The sequence below is a fragment of the Mauremys reevesii genome, linkage group 5, assembly GCF_016161935.1.
Source record: "Mauremys reevesii isolate NIE-2019 linkage group 5, ASM1616193v1, whole genome shotgun sequence".
Classification (NCBI taxonomy): Eukaryota; Metazoa; Chordata; order Testudines; family Geoemydidae; genus Mauremys; species Mauremys reevesii.
Window position 1 is genome coordinate 89,282,877 of NC_052627.1, and position 17,662 is coordinate 89,300,538.

Genomic DNA, 17,662 nt, shown 5'->3' on the forward strand with positions numbered 1-17,662 from the left:
ACAGAACAAGTTTGCATCTTTCCAACCACTGTTACAGATTTTGTTGGGTACAGTTTTGAAGGTACATGAAGAGAAAATGATGTCTGTCCATCTGCTAGTGATACACACTGAATTCTATTGGTGTTTGCATGGTTTTTAAAAAAACAAAAAACAAACATTCGCATTGAAGCAGAATGGAAGAATGCCCCCATCATAGAAATTTCAATTTAGAGGACAGAAAAATAAATGAATAGATAAGCAGGTATTTACCAGTAGCTGCTAATATGAGGTGCTAGGTATTCAGTCATGATAATACTCATTTTGATCTTTTGCACCATCTTATTTTGGCTAGTGGATAGATTCTTGTTTACATTTAAACTGAAACAACATAGCTATAGCTATTTTAAAACAATTTTTAACAAAGCTTAAGTAAAATCCTCAAAACTGATAACCATACTCACACGGAAATGCACGAGCAGAGCGGCTGTCATAGCCAGAGGAATGTCCACTGTTGAAAGGTAAATATACAAGTCAGGTTCCTGCCCACACCTGCATGGATCCATATATTATAGTACCTGATTTTATTATTCACAATTCTTAGAAGTATGTAACTAAAAGAGTATACACCTCTACCCAGTTATAACGCCACCCAATATAACACGAATTCGGATATAACGCGGTAAAGCAGTGCTCGGGGGGGACTGTGCGTTCCGGCGGATCAAATCAAGTTCGCTATAATGCGGTTTCACCTATAACACGGTACGATTTTTTGGCTCCCGAGGACAGCGTTATATCGAGGTAGAGGTATATTTTAAAGGGGACTATATTTAAATAATATGCCCTCCATCATAAGCTTCGTACTATAAAAAACAATTTAATTATCAACTGCACTGAACAAACACAGATGTCTAATATATAAATATTTTAATACTGATGTAGCAAGGATTCATATTCTCCCTTAACATTCCTAATTTTTTTAAACATTTGTTCCCAAAAAGGTCTGAATATGTTTTATATTATATATAAACTATTCTGTCTTGTCCTCACTGGATTTTCTATTTCAGTATGTTGCATATTTTCCAAAAAACAGTTACAAATATTGGCAGAGAAATTATACTCCATGCCCAACTGCTTGGCAACAAGCAAATTTGTGAATGAAAGCTTCCTGATATCCTTCCTGTTAAATAAGTAGGTATGGAAGTGAATCCAATTTTTTCAAACACATATGCATATAAAAACAGGTGGGCTTCAAATGGATTGTTCTATAAATATTCTTCTAAATCAACTTCATATTTTCTAGAGCTACTTCTTTCAATGGTAGCCAACTTAAATAGGTAAAATATAGAGGTTGAAAAGGATGATGTGAACATAGGGCTTAAATTCAATTTTCTATAACCTTTGATAAGTTTTATCGCTTCCTAGATAGCTTGAATTAATCAACTATACCTTATTTAACACATTTACTTAAGTGCTACTTTTGTTCTTGAAGACAGCCTCACAGTATAAAAAAGCTTTTAGATCAGTATGGTTTTAAAAATAGAGTAATGAAAGCCTTATGCAATGTCTCAACATTTTAGGGTATTAGTCAGAGCTGGAAATGCAAGGTTTTAATATAAACTAGATAAAGAATTTTACAAAGATGTACTATACTGAGGAACCTATATAATTTATTCTCATAATAAATAAAAATAGGCATAAAAATACAATGACCCAAAGAAACAAAGTCAAGCTAGCATATACTTCAGACCTTTTCAGCAGTTCTCTGTATTGCTATGTCTTCTTTACTTGCAAAATCTTAAGAAAAGTACTTCATATATATTTTATTTCCTTCAGCAAATTTTAACATCCCGGTTGGTGGGAATGTAAATCTTTGGGTTGTGCATGACCTATGTTAAAAATAATTCTTTCAGCTGTTTCACTGAGAAGCTTTATCACCTCCATACCGTGGAGCAGGGACTTAAAATCTGGCAAAGGGGCTGCTCTGATGTCAAAAATGGGCCTTTTACTGTCTCTGTGAAATTCCATCCAAATTTGGCCAAATTATAAGCCACTGAAAATCTCATTTTTCACATGCTCACTAGAAGTTTCTTAGAGGCTGACAGTGGATAATAGCCTACTGATATTACCAGTTACCCCACAAATTCAAATGGCAGAGGTCTGTCCTATGAATCTAAAGGTTCTGATAGTGCTGCTGACCTATATGAAGATTAATATGGTTCTATATGATAGAATTTCTGCAGGGTTTTTTTTTAATTAAAAAAAAATAATTTAGGATACTACATACAAAAACAACTATATTATAAGAATGTTAAGGTTGCAAAGGCAAGCACTCAAAAGGTAGGAAATGCCAGAGTTGAGATTGTCTGTGCACTTTAATTTGGCTCTGTTGAGCATATGCATTATGAAATCAATAGGAGTTAGGTGCCTATGCACTTTTGAGAATCCCACTAGGTTCATTCCTGCATTTTGCCTAGATAGATTTAAAAATCTGGCCCATAGTTTTTAATCACATGATTGAATATTATTTTTTCCACAGGACCCTTACTTATTCAGCATACAAGATGTTCAGGACCATCTTAACACTACAAGCACTTCAGCTGCAAAGCTGCAGCTAGGTGACTGTAGCACCATAGTGCAGATACTTCCTACAGCAATGGAAGGGTTTTTTCCATCAGTATAGGTAATCCAACTCCCTGAGTGGTAGTAGTTAGGTCAACAGAAGAATTCTTCCAATAACCTAGCTGCATCTACATTGGGAGTTAGGTAGGCTTAACTATACAGTACAGGGCGGGTTGAATTTTTCATACCCCTGTGCACCTGGCTATGTTGACCTATCTTTTAAGTGTAGACCACGTCTGAATTAGTGTGTTGTGATTTAGGATATTGCAGGCAGGACCTGATTTGCTGCAAAGCAGGAAGGTATGTAGTAAATAAGGTTGGGAACTACAGGAAGAGAAAGGATGGTCTTGTGGTTTAGATATTTGAAATGCCTCCCTGGAGAAATGGATTCTATCCCTTCCTCTCCCAGAAAATTCTGATGTGATGCTGGGAAAGTAATTTAAACCAACTTTTCACAAGTGGCCACTGTACGCATTTCATTATCTTGGGACCCAGCTTGAGACATTTTGGGCCTGATTTGCCGAAGTGATAAATACTCACAACTGCAACTGGAGTCGATGGGGCCTGAGCTTTGAATAACAAGCGCTAAAAAATGTTAAGTGTTTAAAAAAAATCAGGCCCTAGACATCTCAAGTTAGATTTCCAGTACTTGTGGACATGACAATTTGGCCTTAATATCTCTCTCTCTCTCTCAGATCCTCATCTACAACATGGGAATAATTTTATATTTTACCTTATGGGGATGTTGAGAAGCATTCTGATACTATGGCGATCAGTGTCAACAGTTGCAAAGACAACCTGATTTCCAACATTTTCTAGACTTTGTGTGCTTGACTTTGCAACCTTAACTTTTTGTGTGTGTAATATATATGCTGTTCAAGAGAAACACGGGAAGATTAAATTAGGTAATCCATTGAATAATCTGAGACTCTCTGAATAATCAGCACCCTAACTAATGGGAGAGCTGCTCTGTTCTTAAATCTTGCATCAATATAATGGGCTAGATCTACAGGATGACAGATAGCAAAATACTTTATGCACAAACAATGTTAGCTGGATTAAAGCCTTCTGAAATTTTAGACGACAAGAACTCCAGGGAAAAACCAAGATAGAAAATGATGACAAAAGCAGAATTTTTTTCTATATAAGGAACATAAAAGTTATTATACTTACTGTAAGAATTTTTTTTTTTTTTTAAAAAGCCCCATGTTGAAAGGGATGAAAATTCATAAATGATTTCAAACAAAATTTACCTTTCTATTGTTGGTATAAGAGAAGGTGGCGGACCTCCAGGTGGGGGAGGAAAACCTGAAATATTTAATTGGAAAACAAAAAATTGGGTTAGGTATACAATGGCATACTAATTTCAGAGAAGCAGAGCTGAAGCAAAGAATTACCGTCTACACAATACATAACTACTTAACGAAAAGCAGCGTCAGTCCTAAAGATGTACATATTTTCAGTGTCTTAATTTCATCTGCCATCAGTATTAAAACATTTACTTTAAGTATTTTCTATTGTGCTGTAACTCTTGAGAGGTTATCAAGAATGCTTTGCTCCAGCAACAAGTCTCTGAATAATTTTAATGAGCCTCTTCTCGGGGCGGGGGGGAATTAATGGGGAGTGTTGTCCTCAGGGAAGTGGCACGTTGGTCCCATAATCAGGAACATTAAAACTGTTCCATCTCTACCTTGCATAAAATCAACCAGGCCTATGTCTACACATATAGTTTTATGTTTATGAACTTTTATCTTGATATGAACAAGCAGATGTAGGCAACTCCTTGTTGCACATTCAAATTAAAGTTTCACATTTCTTAGCAATGCTTCAGAAAATATGTAAATAAATTACCTGGTGGTGGCACAGTTATTGGTATACCTAAGAAATAAAAATATATGATGCATACTAAGTCAATTTTAGCAATAATTTGTGTTCATTATCAGCAGAGCTAATTAAAGTTATGTTATCAAAACAAAGAACAAAAGTATCTATTTTCCCTGTCCTTAGAGTAAGAATCATGGCTGTCTCAGTGTTATCAGCTTGTCATTTTATCTCGAGTCTCATGATATTTGGGGTTTTATTTAAAACTTCAGCTCCTGAGAATTGTTTTCAATTAACACAACAACTCCAGTAAGTTTCAAGATTTCAAAGTTGCAAATAATACTTTGAAAATGTGACCCAAGCACACCCAAAACATTCAAAAACTAGAAAGCAAACAAACACCCAAAGCTGTTTTGTTGTTGTTGCTGTGTTGTCGTTTTGTTAGTTTGGTTTTTAACGTGTCAAAAAAAAGGAACTTTTGGGAGCAATGCTGAATTACATAATTTAAACCCCCTTCAAACTCTAAACTAGTCTCAGGTACAATTGGGTTTAATAGAATATGTATCACAATACTTCACCAAGTACACGTACCTACTTTAGGCTCTGATCCAAAGCCCACCGAAGTCAATGAAAAGACTGACCAATCCTGCATCTTAGTGCCAAATCCTGCAAACACTTATGAACATTCATAACTTTATGCACAAGAGTAATCCCACTGAGTTTGAAAAGACAAGTTTTTGCAGGATCAGAGGCTAAAGTACTAAGACCAAAATTTTCAAACTTGGGAGCCTAAAGTTCAACACCTGAATGAGAGCACACATCCCACTAATTCATTTCAATGCAAATATTTTCACTGATTTAAATTGGAATTATGGATGCTCACCACATCTCAAAGTAAAGATACTTTCCTTAGATGTCTAAATATAGATTTAAGTGTCTTACTTTTAGGCATCCAAATTTGAAAACTTCTGCCCGAGGATCTGTGCAGATTGTATTAATGATCTTTTTCAGTTCTATACACAGGTAAAATAATATGTTTAAAGCAGTATTTCCTGTCTAAAATTATAACTACAAATAATATAACATTTTCTGTTTGAATGGTGACAAATTTGTTAATATTTACAGAGAGTTCCTTGAATTATCAAATCATATCACCTTGAAACATTCAGCTCCAATATGAAAGCATCTGCTAATAATTTATTTTTCACAAGACTCCATTGACATCTTCTAGAACATCATAAAGGACATTTTTAAAATATAAAAATCTAACAAAATCAGGGGTAATTTGAAGCAAGCATATTTCATTTTGACATATTTCAGTAACTGCACCAAGAAATTATTCAAATAACCAAATATATTTGAGTACACCACTACCTCGATATAACACTGTCCTCGGGAGCCAAAAAATCTTACCGTGTTATAGGTGAAACTGCATATCAAACTTGCTTTGATCAGCCGGAGTGCACGCACCCCCCGCCCCCGGAACACTGCTTTACCGCGTTATATCAGAATTTGTGTTATATCGGGTCGCATTATATCGGGGTAGAGTTGTATTTATTTTGATATAAAATCACCAGCAAGTTTGTCCCTTCCTTCTCCTTTGTGTGGGCAAAACTCAATATAAAAACCTCACACAGCATTAACATTGAAGATGTAAAAGCACAAAAGCCATGAAAATCAAAAGCTAAAAACCAAAAGTAATATTAATGGGCCCCAATGTACTCTAAAAGGGCATGCACATTAATGGCACAAATGAGAATCCGAAATAGGTCACACGGGCAATGTGGCAGACTTAACAGCAACATAAGGGTCATTATGGACAACAGTGCTTCCACTAGGAAAGGCAGCATCTGTGGAGCCCGACAAGACTCAATTCTTTCCCTCATGTTATTCAGAAAGAGTGGTTGGAAAGGTGCTTTCACCAGCTTTGTGAGGACTACTTTAATATGCACACTGAACAAAGCTCAGACCCAATCACAGGGTCCATTCTTAGACTTTCTCATGACTTACGCTAATACTATACATCTATAGGTAAGATACCTTCACCTTGCAAAGGTCAGTGTTAAGGTTTTGCTTTGGGAGAGATGGACAGAAACTAGATGTATATATTTGAGTGGTTCTATTCTAAGAATTGAAAGTGAATATATAGTGGAGCAGTGGAATCTGAGCATATTATGGCATAAAATGGAAGTATAACCGTGTCAGCCACATTCTGCTGGCACTACAGCCTGTACTGTCTTACCAAATTTCCCAATGACTTATGCATGATAGCAGGGTGTTTAATATACAAGCTGAGATAAGTCTTATCCAGTACTCTACATCAACTAGTGATGTGCTTGCTTTTTAATACCTGAATTGACGTGTAATGCATTTCAACAATCTTAGAACTAAGGCAATTAAATTGTTTATGTTGTAAAATATAATTTCTTGGTTTTGAACTACAAACTTAAAAGCTAATTTTCCACCTGAAATGGGAAGCAGGAAATGGCAAGATCCAAAAACCCAGTGGCTTTGGAGATAGAGGTAACAGAACTTCTGAACTCAAGCAACTCCCTGACATCTGGACTAAAGGGATAACAGGACCCTGGTAATTCCAGGAATCCATTAATTCCAGAGATAAAAGCTGTCAAGATCTACTAGTTTCATTAGTAGATCTTCTAAACTGTGCTGTCTGTTCTACCTTCTGGCTGTGGCATTTTCTACATCCACCCTTATTAATAATCTAGGAAATCTGATAGAAAAAAAGCTAGCTAGCATTAATGTGATGGTTGAAAGATCAAGCACCAAAAGAGTCAGAAAATACTTCACATGAAGGGCAAGTGGGCAATATTAACTTAGTTAAGTTGAACACATGGAGTATTTTCTATTCCTCTTTTCTTGGAGAATTGTTAAAATGTTGCACATTATCAACATACACCATTAAATATACCAAAAATGGAAGATCTTAGAGATGTTACCCCAGCAATACTTTTAGAATTCCAACTTAAATGATTGATATTTCAAACTTAACACTGAATGAATGTTGGCTTTTTGCGTGTAATTTTCCATTACTGTACTAAAACAGTCTAATTTGTCAAGTTTCAGGATAAAATAAGAAGTTTTTCTCCACTATAGGTAATACTACAACATTTTATTTAACTATGAAAATCATCAGTGAACACCTTCTACAAAATGAGTCCTGTTGCAACAATCTGTACATCTCAAGAAAATATACATAAATATAAAGCACTATACTTGAGCCCAGGTAAAACTAAGACTTTCATTTTAAGATATGTACTCTACAGAGACGTGTACAAAGACCAAAATTAGACCTAGCAGTGTTAACTTTTATATCTAGAGACCAATATTACTAATGGTAAATGTCTCAATACTGAAATTGATTTCCAAACTTGGAAAAGTTAACAGAAAGTAAGTTAGGCTCACTAACAGATCTTTATATTAAATCATCACATTTCAGATTCTTCTACCTCAAGCCTTTAACACTAGGAAAGGATTATTTCTTATGTCCCTTTAAATAATGGACTGGAATCTATTTGGTGTTAGCATAGCAGTTCTTCTTTATTTCAAGATAGCAGACACCAAGTGAAAAGATGTAGACCAGGAGTTCTCAAACTGTGGGTCGGGATTCCAAAGCATGTCGCAACCCTGTTTTAAACTGGAGCCCGAGCCCCACCGCCTAGGGCCATAGCCTGAGGGCTTCAGCAGCCCTGGGCGTCAGGGCTTGAATTATAGGCCCCATGCTCGGGGTTGAATGAGAATATAACAATGTGAAAATATTTTTGTAACATCATAAATGTATAAATGGCATCTTTTTAAAATGGAATATTAAAAAGAAAAAGGTAATAAGCTTTAAAACTATCACAACTGCACCTAAATATAATTCCTGCCAGATTTCAATTATCCTAGCAAATTAAAAAAAACATACCTTTTACCACAGCCAATTAGACTGACTTTTCTAGGAGTATTTCATAGTTTTCCAGGTTCAGCTTTCTGAACAATATTATTACTTTTTCCTCAAAAGGCATTTGCATCACAAGAGAGTAAGTGAATACAGTACAAGAGACAGAACTTCAAAGCAGGATCCTTTTTCAAAGGGGCTTCTGGAGGATGTTTTATATTTGGAGTACTTAAATTTTCTGGCAAGTAGTCCCAGTTAATATTAGGTAACAACAGTGGATTTTTTTTCCACTGAACCTAGGAGGGATGGCAGATTCTATTTTAGTAAAAGCTTTGAAGATAAAGAGCTGGCAGCAGCACAATTAAAGCACAGGACTGGAGGAGCCAAAGCCACAGCTCTTAATAGTTATTTTCAAATTACTCGAAGCACGGAAGGATGTTGAAGGAGACTTTTTGAACAAGTGCATGTCATAAACCTGTCTGTAAAACATAAGACTAAAGCCAAACCTGCTTGACAGATCTGCAACACGTGTGTATATTTCATTAAATGCCTATTCTCGACATGTGAAAGGTTTTATAAAAACATTACAGTACACCTACATAACATCATCATCTCACTTAGGAGGAAAAAAAGGGAGATCAGCATAACTTTTATAGTATGTAACTCTGATCCTTTCCACCATTAAAAAGAAGATAATTATTTTCAAACTCCTTCCAATGAGTTGTAAACATTAATTTAATGTAAAGGTCACTTTAAAGTTGAAAGTTTGATTAGCTCTGTTTTTAACAATAACACAACTTTTATAAAGGCTCCAGAGCAGCAGCATTCTCTCATCCTATTCGTATTTCTACATTTTATTTGTACGTATAATTTCACACTCTCTCTCTCTCTCTCACACACATATATACACGGCAGGGGAAGGATTTTATTTTTAACTTTTTCTCCTCTATCTCCCCTAGATTGCACCATTTCCTAGATGCAGGCCATTGAGAAGGATTCTGTTTTCCAGGGATCAGGAGCTCACAATCCTAAAGGTCGCCATCAGCAGCTGCACTGGCATCCTCTTCCAAGAGAAGGATCCAGACCATGGAAAAGCCAAAAAAACACTGCAGAAAGGGAAGGGTGCTGCTTCTACCACAGTAATCCCCATTCAGTTCATGTGCAGAGAAGATTAAAAGGGAGGATTCTAGAACAGCACCAGATAGCAGGGGAAACAATTAAGCAAAGGAGTGGCTGAGTGGGATCTCTGCAAGGCCACAGAAGGGAAAGAAAACTGTTCAGCAGTGGAGATGGTAAAGAACAATGGGGAGGCTAAGAAAAAAAATGAGAGTGCTTCTCTGGATCCACATTGAATCAGTCTCTCTCCCCATGAGTATACCTTTCACATCTTAATGAGCTCCCACTCAGCTGCTCCTCTGCTCAAGAACTTCCTTACCTGGCCGCACTGCACTTTTAGTATTATCCCCTCTAGTCCTTTTGCCACCCATAGCTCCTCTTTAAAACATACCTCTGCAATATTAACAATAGCAAAATATTCATAACAAAAGCGTTTGACTTAAAAGGGCACGTTCAAGCATGGAAGACTCAAAATTTGATAATCTCCCTGTTTTAGCTATTTCTGTAGTATCCAGGTCTGTATTTTATAAGTACTGAGGATGTAAAAACAGGTTTCAGTCTTAGCCTTCCCAGTTTAATTCTCAATGGTAAGGGAGGGAGCAGGAACATTCTGAAAAATCTCTTTTAGGATATCAAATATAAGTAATTTAGGATCTAACGCATTAAAAAAAAATCATTTCAAACATCACATTCCTGTTTCAATCATTTTATAAAACTTACTGTATTTACCTGGTGGGGGAATCAGAGGAGGAGCAGTACTGACAGTTGGAGGGGGTGGGAGGAAAGGAGGTGGTGGAAGGTGGGTAGGTGGAGCTCCCGGAGGGAAAAATGGAGGTGGCTTGGTAAAACTGTCTACATCAGCACTGGATCTTTCTGAAAGAACCTATAAGATATGAAACCTACAGTTACAACTGTTATGTAGAGATGGATTGGAAAATATAATTTTCTTCTCTTTCTAGTTCTTTCCATGGAAGGAACACACATGATACAAAATACCTTCTTAAATAAGATATGTAAGGAATATATATATATATTTTTAAAAAATGCTTTTTTATGAACCAAACTAAATATTAAAAACAAAACAAGAACATTTTGAATTCCTAGATTTAAAAAACAACATGAAGCCGGAGTTAGGGTTGAGGCTACATATTAGTAATTTAAGAGTAAAAAATATTACAAGAAAATTGTAATTATTATATTATGGTAATTGAGACTTAGGATTTCTTTTAAATTTAACCTGAACATGTGAAAGCATAAGAATACAGCTAGAGCACCCAAAAACTTTCATTCTGCCATATAGTGATGCCATGAGGGAAAAATTAGACTAAAACCCCTGATTACCTTCAAAAATCAATTTAATTTAATCAGGGACCACAAACACTAAAATTTCTTACTACATAGTGTGAGCTGGTGGAACAGTGACAAAGAAATTCATTAAAATGTCTCCCTTCATTACAAGCCATTTATGCCTTAAATCAGATTTTTATTTCTTAAATTGCATATTAAGAAAACTCTCCTCACTTCTTTTTAACATCAATGTCATTTGGGGGGCAGGCATGCATGGCAGATGACTATTTCCAATATAACATCCACCCTGGCCATACAATTGACATTTATATTTATAATATATGTGTGTGTTTACAGACACACATGCACACACACACCACTACCCCCATACAGGCCCAATTAAGTCAATGTAGCTGCCTGGGGTGTAAGTCAGCAAAGAAGTTGGACCACTGCTGCTTTTTACTAAAAAGTACATTAAAATGTTTTCTTCCGAACAACATCAATTTGGATTTCACAGCGAAAAGAGTTTCTTGGAGTTAAATACAACACATTGATTTTAAATTATATTTGTTCATTTTCCTTGGTTGTTCATATCATCATCATTCATCCATGCAGTTTAGAATTATTTATTCAGACGATATGGTGAAAGGAAAAAAAGCCCCTTGTTGGTCAGTGACACAACATGTGAAAATCTGCAATACGAAACCTGTATGTTGCTATTTTCATTGGCACGCCGCCTTCCTTCCACTCTGCTGATAGTAATGGTCTGTCCAATCACATCTATTGTACCAGACAATCTCCTGCAACACAGGACAAAACAGAATTACCAAAAAGTACTAAAGGACTTTTACAAAGCTTAGAACAAGCAAATTAAACAGCCAAGGCAAATAATAAATGAATCAGTTAAAGTCCATAAGCTCCTTCCTCTGTACAAAAGCTATTAACAAGTCACGTAAAGTTTCTGCAGAATGCTAGATTCTAAAAACATGTTTCATTTATTGAATCTTATAACATCAGCTTTCTTGTTTCTTTAGAATTAAGGAAAGGAACAGTACAGCCTTCTCAAGAATAAAGGGTGAATGTTTCCACATTCCACTCCCACTTCCCTACAGTAAACAGCCATATGTTTCTGCCTATGTTAAAAGAAAAAGATCGGCAATATTGGAATTAAAGAGTACTGGTAACATGTAACAAGAAAAGAGTATTCTCAGAGAAATTCTATAAAAATTAACAAATGCAATTTAAAAAAGTGTTACAGGAAACTATCAAAACACAGGAATTTAGACTTGAGGCTGCAGAAACTATACCTGTAATGGTCCATGGAAGATGGAGAGAATAACAAGGTAAATAATGAGGCACTGATAAAAACGGTTAGCATACTGTGCATACTGTAGATATTGCAGCACATATTACATGAAATCACCCATTATCCTTGGGCTTCTGCAACATCTAGACATAGCAGCATACCATTTAGTGGGTAACGTCAAATGGAACAGGGTACTAGAAGCCAAGAGACCTGGATTCTGTTCTTGAGTTGATAGGTCTGCCTGAAACTCAGAAGCCACTTAGACGAAGCCACTTATCCTTTGGTACCTCAGTTTCCCAAAATGTAGAAATGAAATAGAATCATAGAATATCAGGGTTGGAAGGGACCGCAGGAGGTCATCTAGTCCAACCCCCTGCTCAAAGCAGGACCAATTCCCAACTAAATCATCCCAGCCAGGGCTTTGTCAAGCCTGACCTGAAAAACCTCTAAGGAAGGAGATTCCACCACCTCCCTAGGTAACCCATTCCAGTGCTTCACCACCCTACTAGTGAAAAAGTTTTCCCTAATATCTGACCTAAACCTACCCCACTGCAACTTGAGACCATTACTCCTTGTTCTGTCATCAAGTACCACTGAGAACAGTCTAGATCCATCCTCTTTGGAACCCCCTTTCAGGTAGTTGAAAGCAGCTATCAAATCTCTCCTCTTTTTTCTCTTCTGCAGACTAAACAATCCCAGTTCCCTCAGCCTCTCCTCATAAATCATGTGCTTCAGCACCCTAATATTTTTTGTTGCCCTTTGCTGGACTCTTTCCAATTTTTCCACATCCTTCTTGTAGTGTGGGGCCTAAAACTGGACACAGTACGCCAGATGAGGCCTCACCAATGTCGAATAGAAGGGAATGATCACGTCCCTCAATCTGCTGGCAATGCCCCTACTTATACAGCCCAAAATGCCGTTAGCCTTCTTGGCAACAAGGGCACACTGTTGACTCGTATCCAGCTTCTCATCCACCGTAACCCCTAGGTCCTTTTCTGCAGAACTGCTTCCTAGCCATTCAGTCCCTAATTTGTAACAGTGAATGGGATTCTTCTGTCCTAAGTACAGGACTCTGCACTTATCCTTGTTGAACCTCATCAGGTTTCTTTTGGCCCAATCCTCTAATTGGTCTAGGTCCCTCTGTATCCTATCCCTACCCTCCAGAGTATCTATCACTACTCCCAGTTATGCAAGGAGCTGCCTAATTGCTCTAAAAACAAAATACAGGTCTGTCTCATCTTATGCTGGGGTTACGTTCCGCAGTCAGCGCATAAAGCAAAAATTGCGTATAGTCAAAATTACACTGAGTGTAATGGTGGGCAGAATCGCCCGCACTACAGAAACAGTATTTAAATTGTTATTTTTCTCCTTTTTTTGTTTTTTTCTTGTGTTTGCCGACTGCCTAAAGCTGAAATCGCACATGTTAAATGCGCCTAAGATGCGACAGACCTGTAGAGGCAAACACTTAACTCCTTCCTGGGTTTGCCTTTACTAATAAAGAAATTAATAAAGTTCAACTCAAGCCTCTTGGGCATCGACTCCCAGTGCGTCTCAACCTTTTTTCACCCAGGATCCAAAATCCATCCATAGTTTATTGCCCAAATGACAAATATTTATGATTCTAAGGATTGATTCAGAGTATAAACCCAGAACTAGTTTTGAGTGCAGGCAGGTGGGGGAACTGGTGTAAGTACTTCTCCCTTTCCTGCCTCCACAACAATCAGGTCCAACAGCACTGTTAAGGAGCTGTGGAACCAGTTACAGTTTCTTGAAGTGGTGCTGCCCCCAGAGCTGAAATGAAGGCAGAGGTGTGGAGTGGAATGGCAGTTTCAATAGAAAGAGTAGTAGAAGGGAGCAGAGTTTCTTCTAACATTAACTTCATTTGTTCCTTCTGGGCCTAGTGTCCAAGGGATTTTGCTGTTTCCACCCACTTCAACCTGAGAGGTGCAACCTAGGCCTGGTCTACACTATGCGTTTAAACCGATTTTAGCAGCGTTAAACCAATTTAACGCTGCACCCATCCACACAACGAGGCCTTTTATATCAATATAAAGGGCTCTTTAAACCGGTTTCTGAACTCCTCCCCGATGAGAGGAGTAGCGCTGAAATCGGTATTACCATATCGGATTAGGGTTAGTGTGACCGCAAATCGACGGTATTGGCCTCCGGGTGGTATTCCACAGTGCACCATTGTGACTGCTCTGGACAGCAATCTGAACTTGGATGCACTGGCCAGGTAGACAGGAAAAGCCCCGCGAACTTTTGAATTTCATTTCCTGTTTGCCCAGCGTGGAGCTCTGATCAGTACAGGTGGCGATGCAGTCCCAAATCCAAAAAGAGCTCCAGCATGGACCGTACGGGAGATACTGGATCTGATCGCTGTATGGGGAGGCAAATCTGTTCTATCACAGCTCCGTTACAGAAGACGAAATGACAAAGCATTTGAAAAAATCTCCAGAGGCCACAGCAGGGACTCAGCACAGTGCTGCGTGACAAGCGTAACAGAAAGCCAAAGAATCAAATGGACGCTCATGGAGGGAGGGAGGGGGTACTGAGGACTCCAGCTATCCCACAGTCCCCGCAGTCTCTGAAAAGCATTTGCATTCTTGGCTGGGCTCCAAGTGCCTGAAGGGTCAAAAACATTTTCCCGGGTGTTTCAGGGTGTATGTCGTCAATTTACACCCTTCACCCCACCCCGAAAGAAAAAGGAAAAAAATCGTTTCTTGCCTTTTTTCAATGTCACCCTATGTCTACCGCATGCTGCTGGTAGACGGGGTGCTGGAGAGCTAAACAGCAGCATCCTCTCTCCTCTCCCCGGTGGCAGACGGTACAGTACAGAAGGACTGGTATCCGTTCTCATCATCAGCCCGTGAGTGCTCCTGGCTGGCCTCGGTGAGGTCGGCCGGGGGCGCCTGGGTAAAAATAGGAATGACTCCTGGTCATTCCCAGCAGATGGTACAGAACGGCTGGTAACCGTCCTCATCATAGCAACTGGGGGCTGAGCTCCATCAGCCCCCCCCCAGTCATGTATAAAGAAAAGATTCTGTACTGCCTGGACTATCATAGCAGCGGAAGGCTGGTCTCCTCTCCCGCCCTACCCTTTAATGTCCTGCCTGGACTATCATAGCAGCTGGAGGCTTCCTCCTCCTCATTTTATCTCACTAAAAAGTCAGTGTTTCTTATTCCTGCATTCTTTATTATTTCATCACACAAATGGGGGGGACACTGCGACGGTAGCCCAGGAGAGTTGGGGGAGCAGGGAAGCAACGGGTGGGGTTGTTGCAGGGGCACCCCCTAGAATGGCATGCAGCTCATCATTTCTGCGGGATCTCTGGGGCTCTGACACGGAGCGGCTGTGCTCTCTGGTTCTCTAGTACACTTGCCCCATACTCTAGGCAGCACTGACTCTATTTTTAGACAAAACATAGGAAGGGAATGACCCAGGGGGTCATTCCCATTTTTGCCTATGTGCCCCCGGCCGACCTCAGCGAGGCCAGCCAGGAGCACCCATGATAGCAGCAGATGGTACAGAACGACTGATAACCGTCATCTCTTCGCCAATTTACAATGGCATGGTAGACAGTACAATATGACTGGTAACCGTCTCTGCTATCTTGCAAAGGCAAATGAATGCTGCTGTGTAGCAGTGCAGTACCGCATCTGTCAGCAGCATCCAGTACACATACGGTGACAGTGACAAAAGGCAAAACGGGCTCCATGATTGCCATGCTATGGTGTCTGCCAGGGCAATCCAGGGAAAAAGGGCGCGAAATGATTGTCTGCAGTTACTTTCCCGGAGGAAGGATTGAGTGACAACATTTACCCAGAATCACCCGCGACACTGTTTTTGCATTGGGATCTCAACCCAGAATTCCAATGGGCAGGGGAGACTGCGGGAACTATGGGACAGCTACGGGATAGCTACCCACAGTGCAACGCTCCGGAAATCGACACTAGCCTCGGTACATGGACGCACACCGCCGAATTAATGTGCTTAGTGTGGCCGCGTGCACTCGACTTTATACAATCTGTTTTACAAAACGGGTTATGTAAAATCGGAATAATCCCGTAGTGTAGACGTACCCCTAGTGGTCACCTCTTCAGGAATAAGGCTACATTTTAGTCATGGGTATTTTTAGTAAAAGTCACGGACAGTTCACGAGCAGTAAACAAAAATTCACAGCCCATGACCTGTCCATCACTTCTACTATATGCCCCTAACTAAAACTTGGTGGGGGCAGCTGGAGGGGGATGGGGACGGACAGCCCTGGGGCACCATGGGTACTCGGTGGGGGCGGGGGGAGGGTGGTCGCAGCCCAGGGAGCGCCACGGGGGCTGGAGGAGGAGGTTGGCAGGGTTGGGGCAGGTTCCCTACCTGGCAACTGTGAAGTGGCAACCTCCAGGTGCTAGCTCCGCTCCGCCCAAGCCCTGGTTCTGCAGCTCCTATTGGCTGGGAACCACGACCAATGGGAGCTGCGTGGGTGGTGCTTGCAGGCGGAGGCAGCATGTGGAGCTAGGAGCTGGGTTCCTGTCATCCTTCCGGGGAGCCCCCCCCCAGGTAAGCACTGCCCCGCACCCTAATCCCCAGGCCTAACCCCCCCCCAACTCCTGATGCTGGAGGGGGGGGGGCGGAGAAGGGGAAGACTGTCCCAGCAGCAGGCGTTGCGACTGGCCCACGGGCTGGCCGAGCTGCTCAGACGGCTCCCAAGCCAGCGGGAAAGTCACGGAAAGGCACATAATCCGTGACCTCTATGACAAACACGGAGCCTTACTCATTAACCACCAGAGGGTCTTGACCCAAGTTCTACTCTACATCCACTCAGAGATCCTTGAGATTTTCTGCATTTTTTGTCACTTTATATTACTGAAGATCTCTCACCACCACAACCATCATCCTTCTTGTCATAGAGGAATGGATCACAATCACATAGAGATTTGAGATAGAGATGAGACAATAAATTTTGGAATTCCACTGATTGACAAATTTTCCAAGAACCTTAAATATCAACACAAAGGTAATGTACAGTAGCTTCATTTGAAAAACCATTAGTTTAAGAATTTTTTTTAACACAACATAATAGAAAAGAGAGACATGGTTGTTAAAGAATCTGTGGTATTTGTGTTAGAGCAGAAGGTATTAATCTTGGTACCTTAAGCAAATTCTAGCTCCAATAACTGCACCCTGGCTACCTAATTCCTCCTGAAATTTCACTTGGCTAGTCCAGTCCCTTCCAGTTCTAAGCTGTCATATACTATTGCTCTGTGCCAGTAAACAGTTTCCATATGTCACCACTTCAAGCACAGTTTAAAGGTCCTACATATATCTCCTAACTACTTAATTCTTTGAGAGATTCAGTGTTTATAATGCTCTTTGAGATCCTCATATGAAACTCACCATGTAAGTGCAAATTATTAATAAAACATGCAAGTTATGCCAGCAAAGAGACTTGACTTCACTGTCTCATGAAGTTAACTAATCTACTTTCCGCATCACACTAATACTCCTCTACCTCTCTACTCTTTCCTCAGATGTGTTTCACTGCGCACTTTCAAATCTGAGACGTTTTAAAATATTCTCATAAGATATACTGCTCTGATAATGTAGGAGAGGTAATGGCCCTTCACAAAACCTGGAC

General features: G+C 39.6%; 1 protein-coding gene across 16 annotated transcripts in view; it reads right to left on the bottom strand.

Annotated features, from left to right (window-relative positions):
• The window catches only part of FIP1L1 (factor interacting with PAPOLA and CPSF1), an 81,971-nt gene that overhangs the window by 26,920 nt on the left and 37,389 nt on the right, over positions 1–17,662 (bottom strand). For 9 of the 16 annotated variants that reach the window (XM_039542586.1, XM_039542587.1, XM_039542595.1 and 6 more), the window contains 5 exons: positions 11,427–11,520; positions 10,163–10,316; positions 4,450–4,476; positions 3,852–3,906; positions 441–528 (listed from right to left, as the gene is read on the bottom strand). In XM_039542586.1, coding sequence (XP_039398520.1) covers positions 441–528; positions 3,852–3,906; positions 4,450–4,476; positions 10,163–10,316; positions 11,427–11,520 — 418 coding nt within the window. The remainder of the gene's footprint in view (positions 1–440; positions 529–3,851; positions 3,907–4,449; positions 4,477–10,162; positions 10,317–11,426; positions 11,521–17,662) is intronic. The other 7 variants (XM_039542591.1, XM_039542593.1, XM_039542589.1 and 4 more) reach the window with 1 other exon arrangement.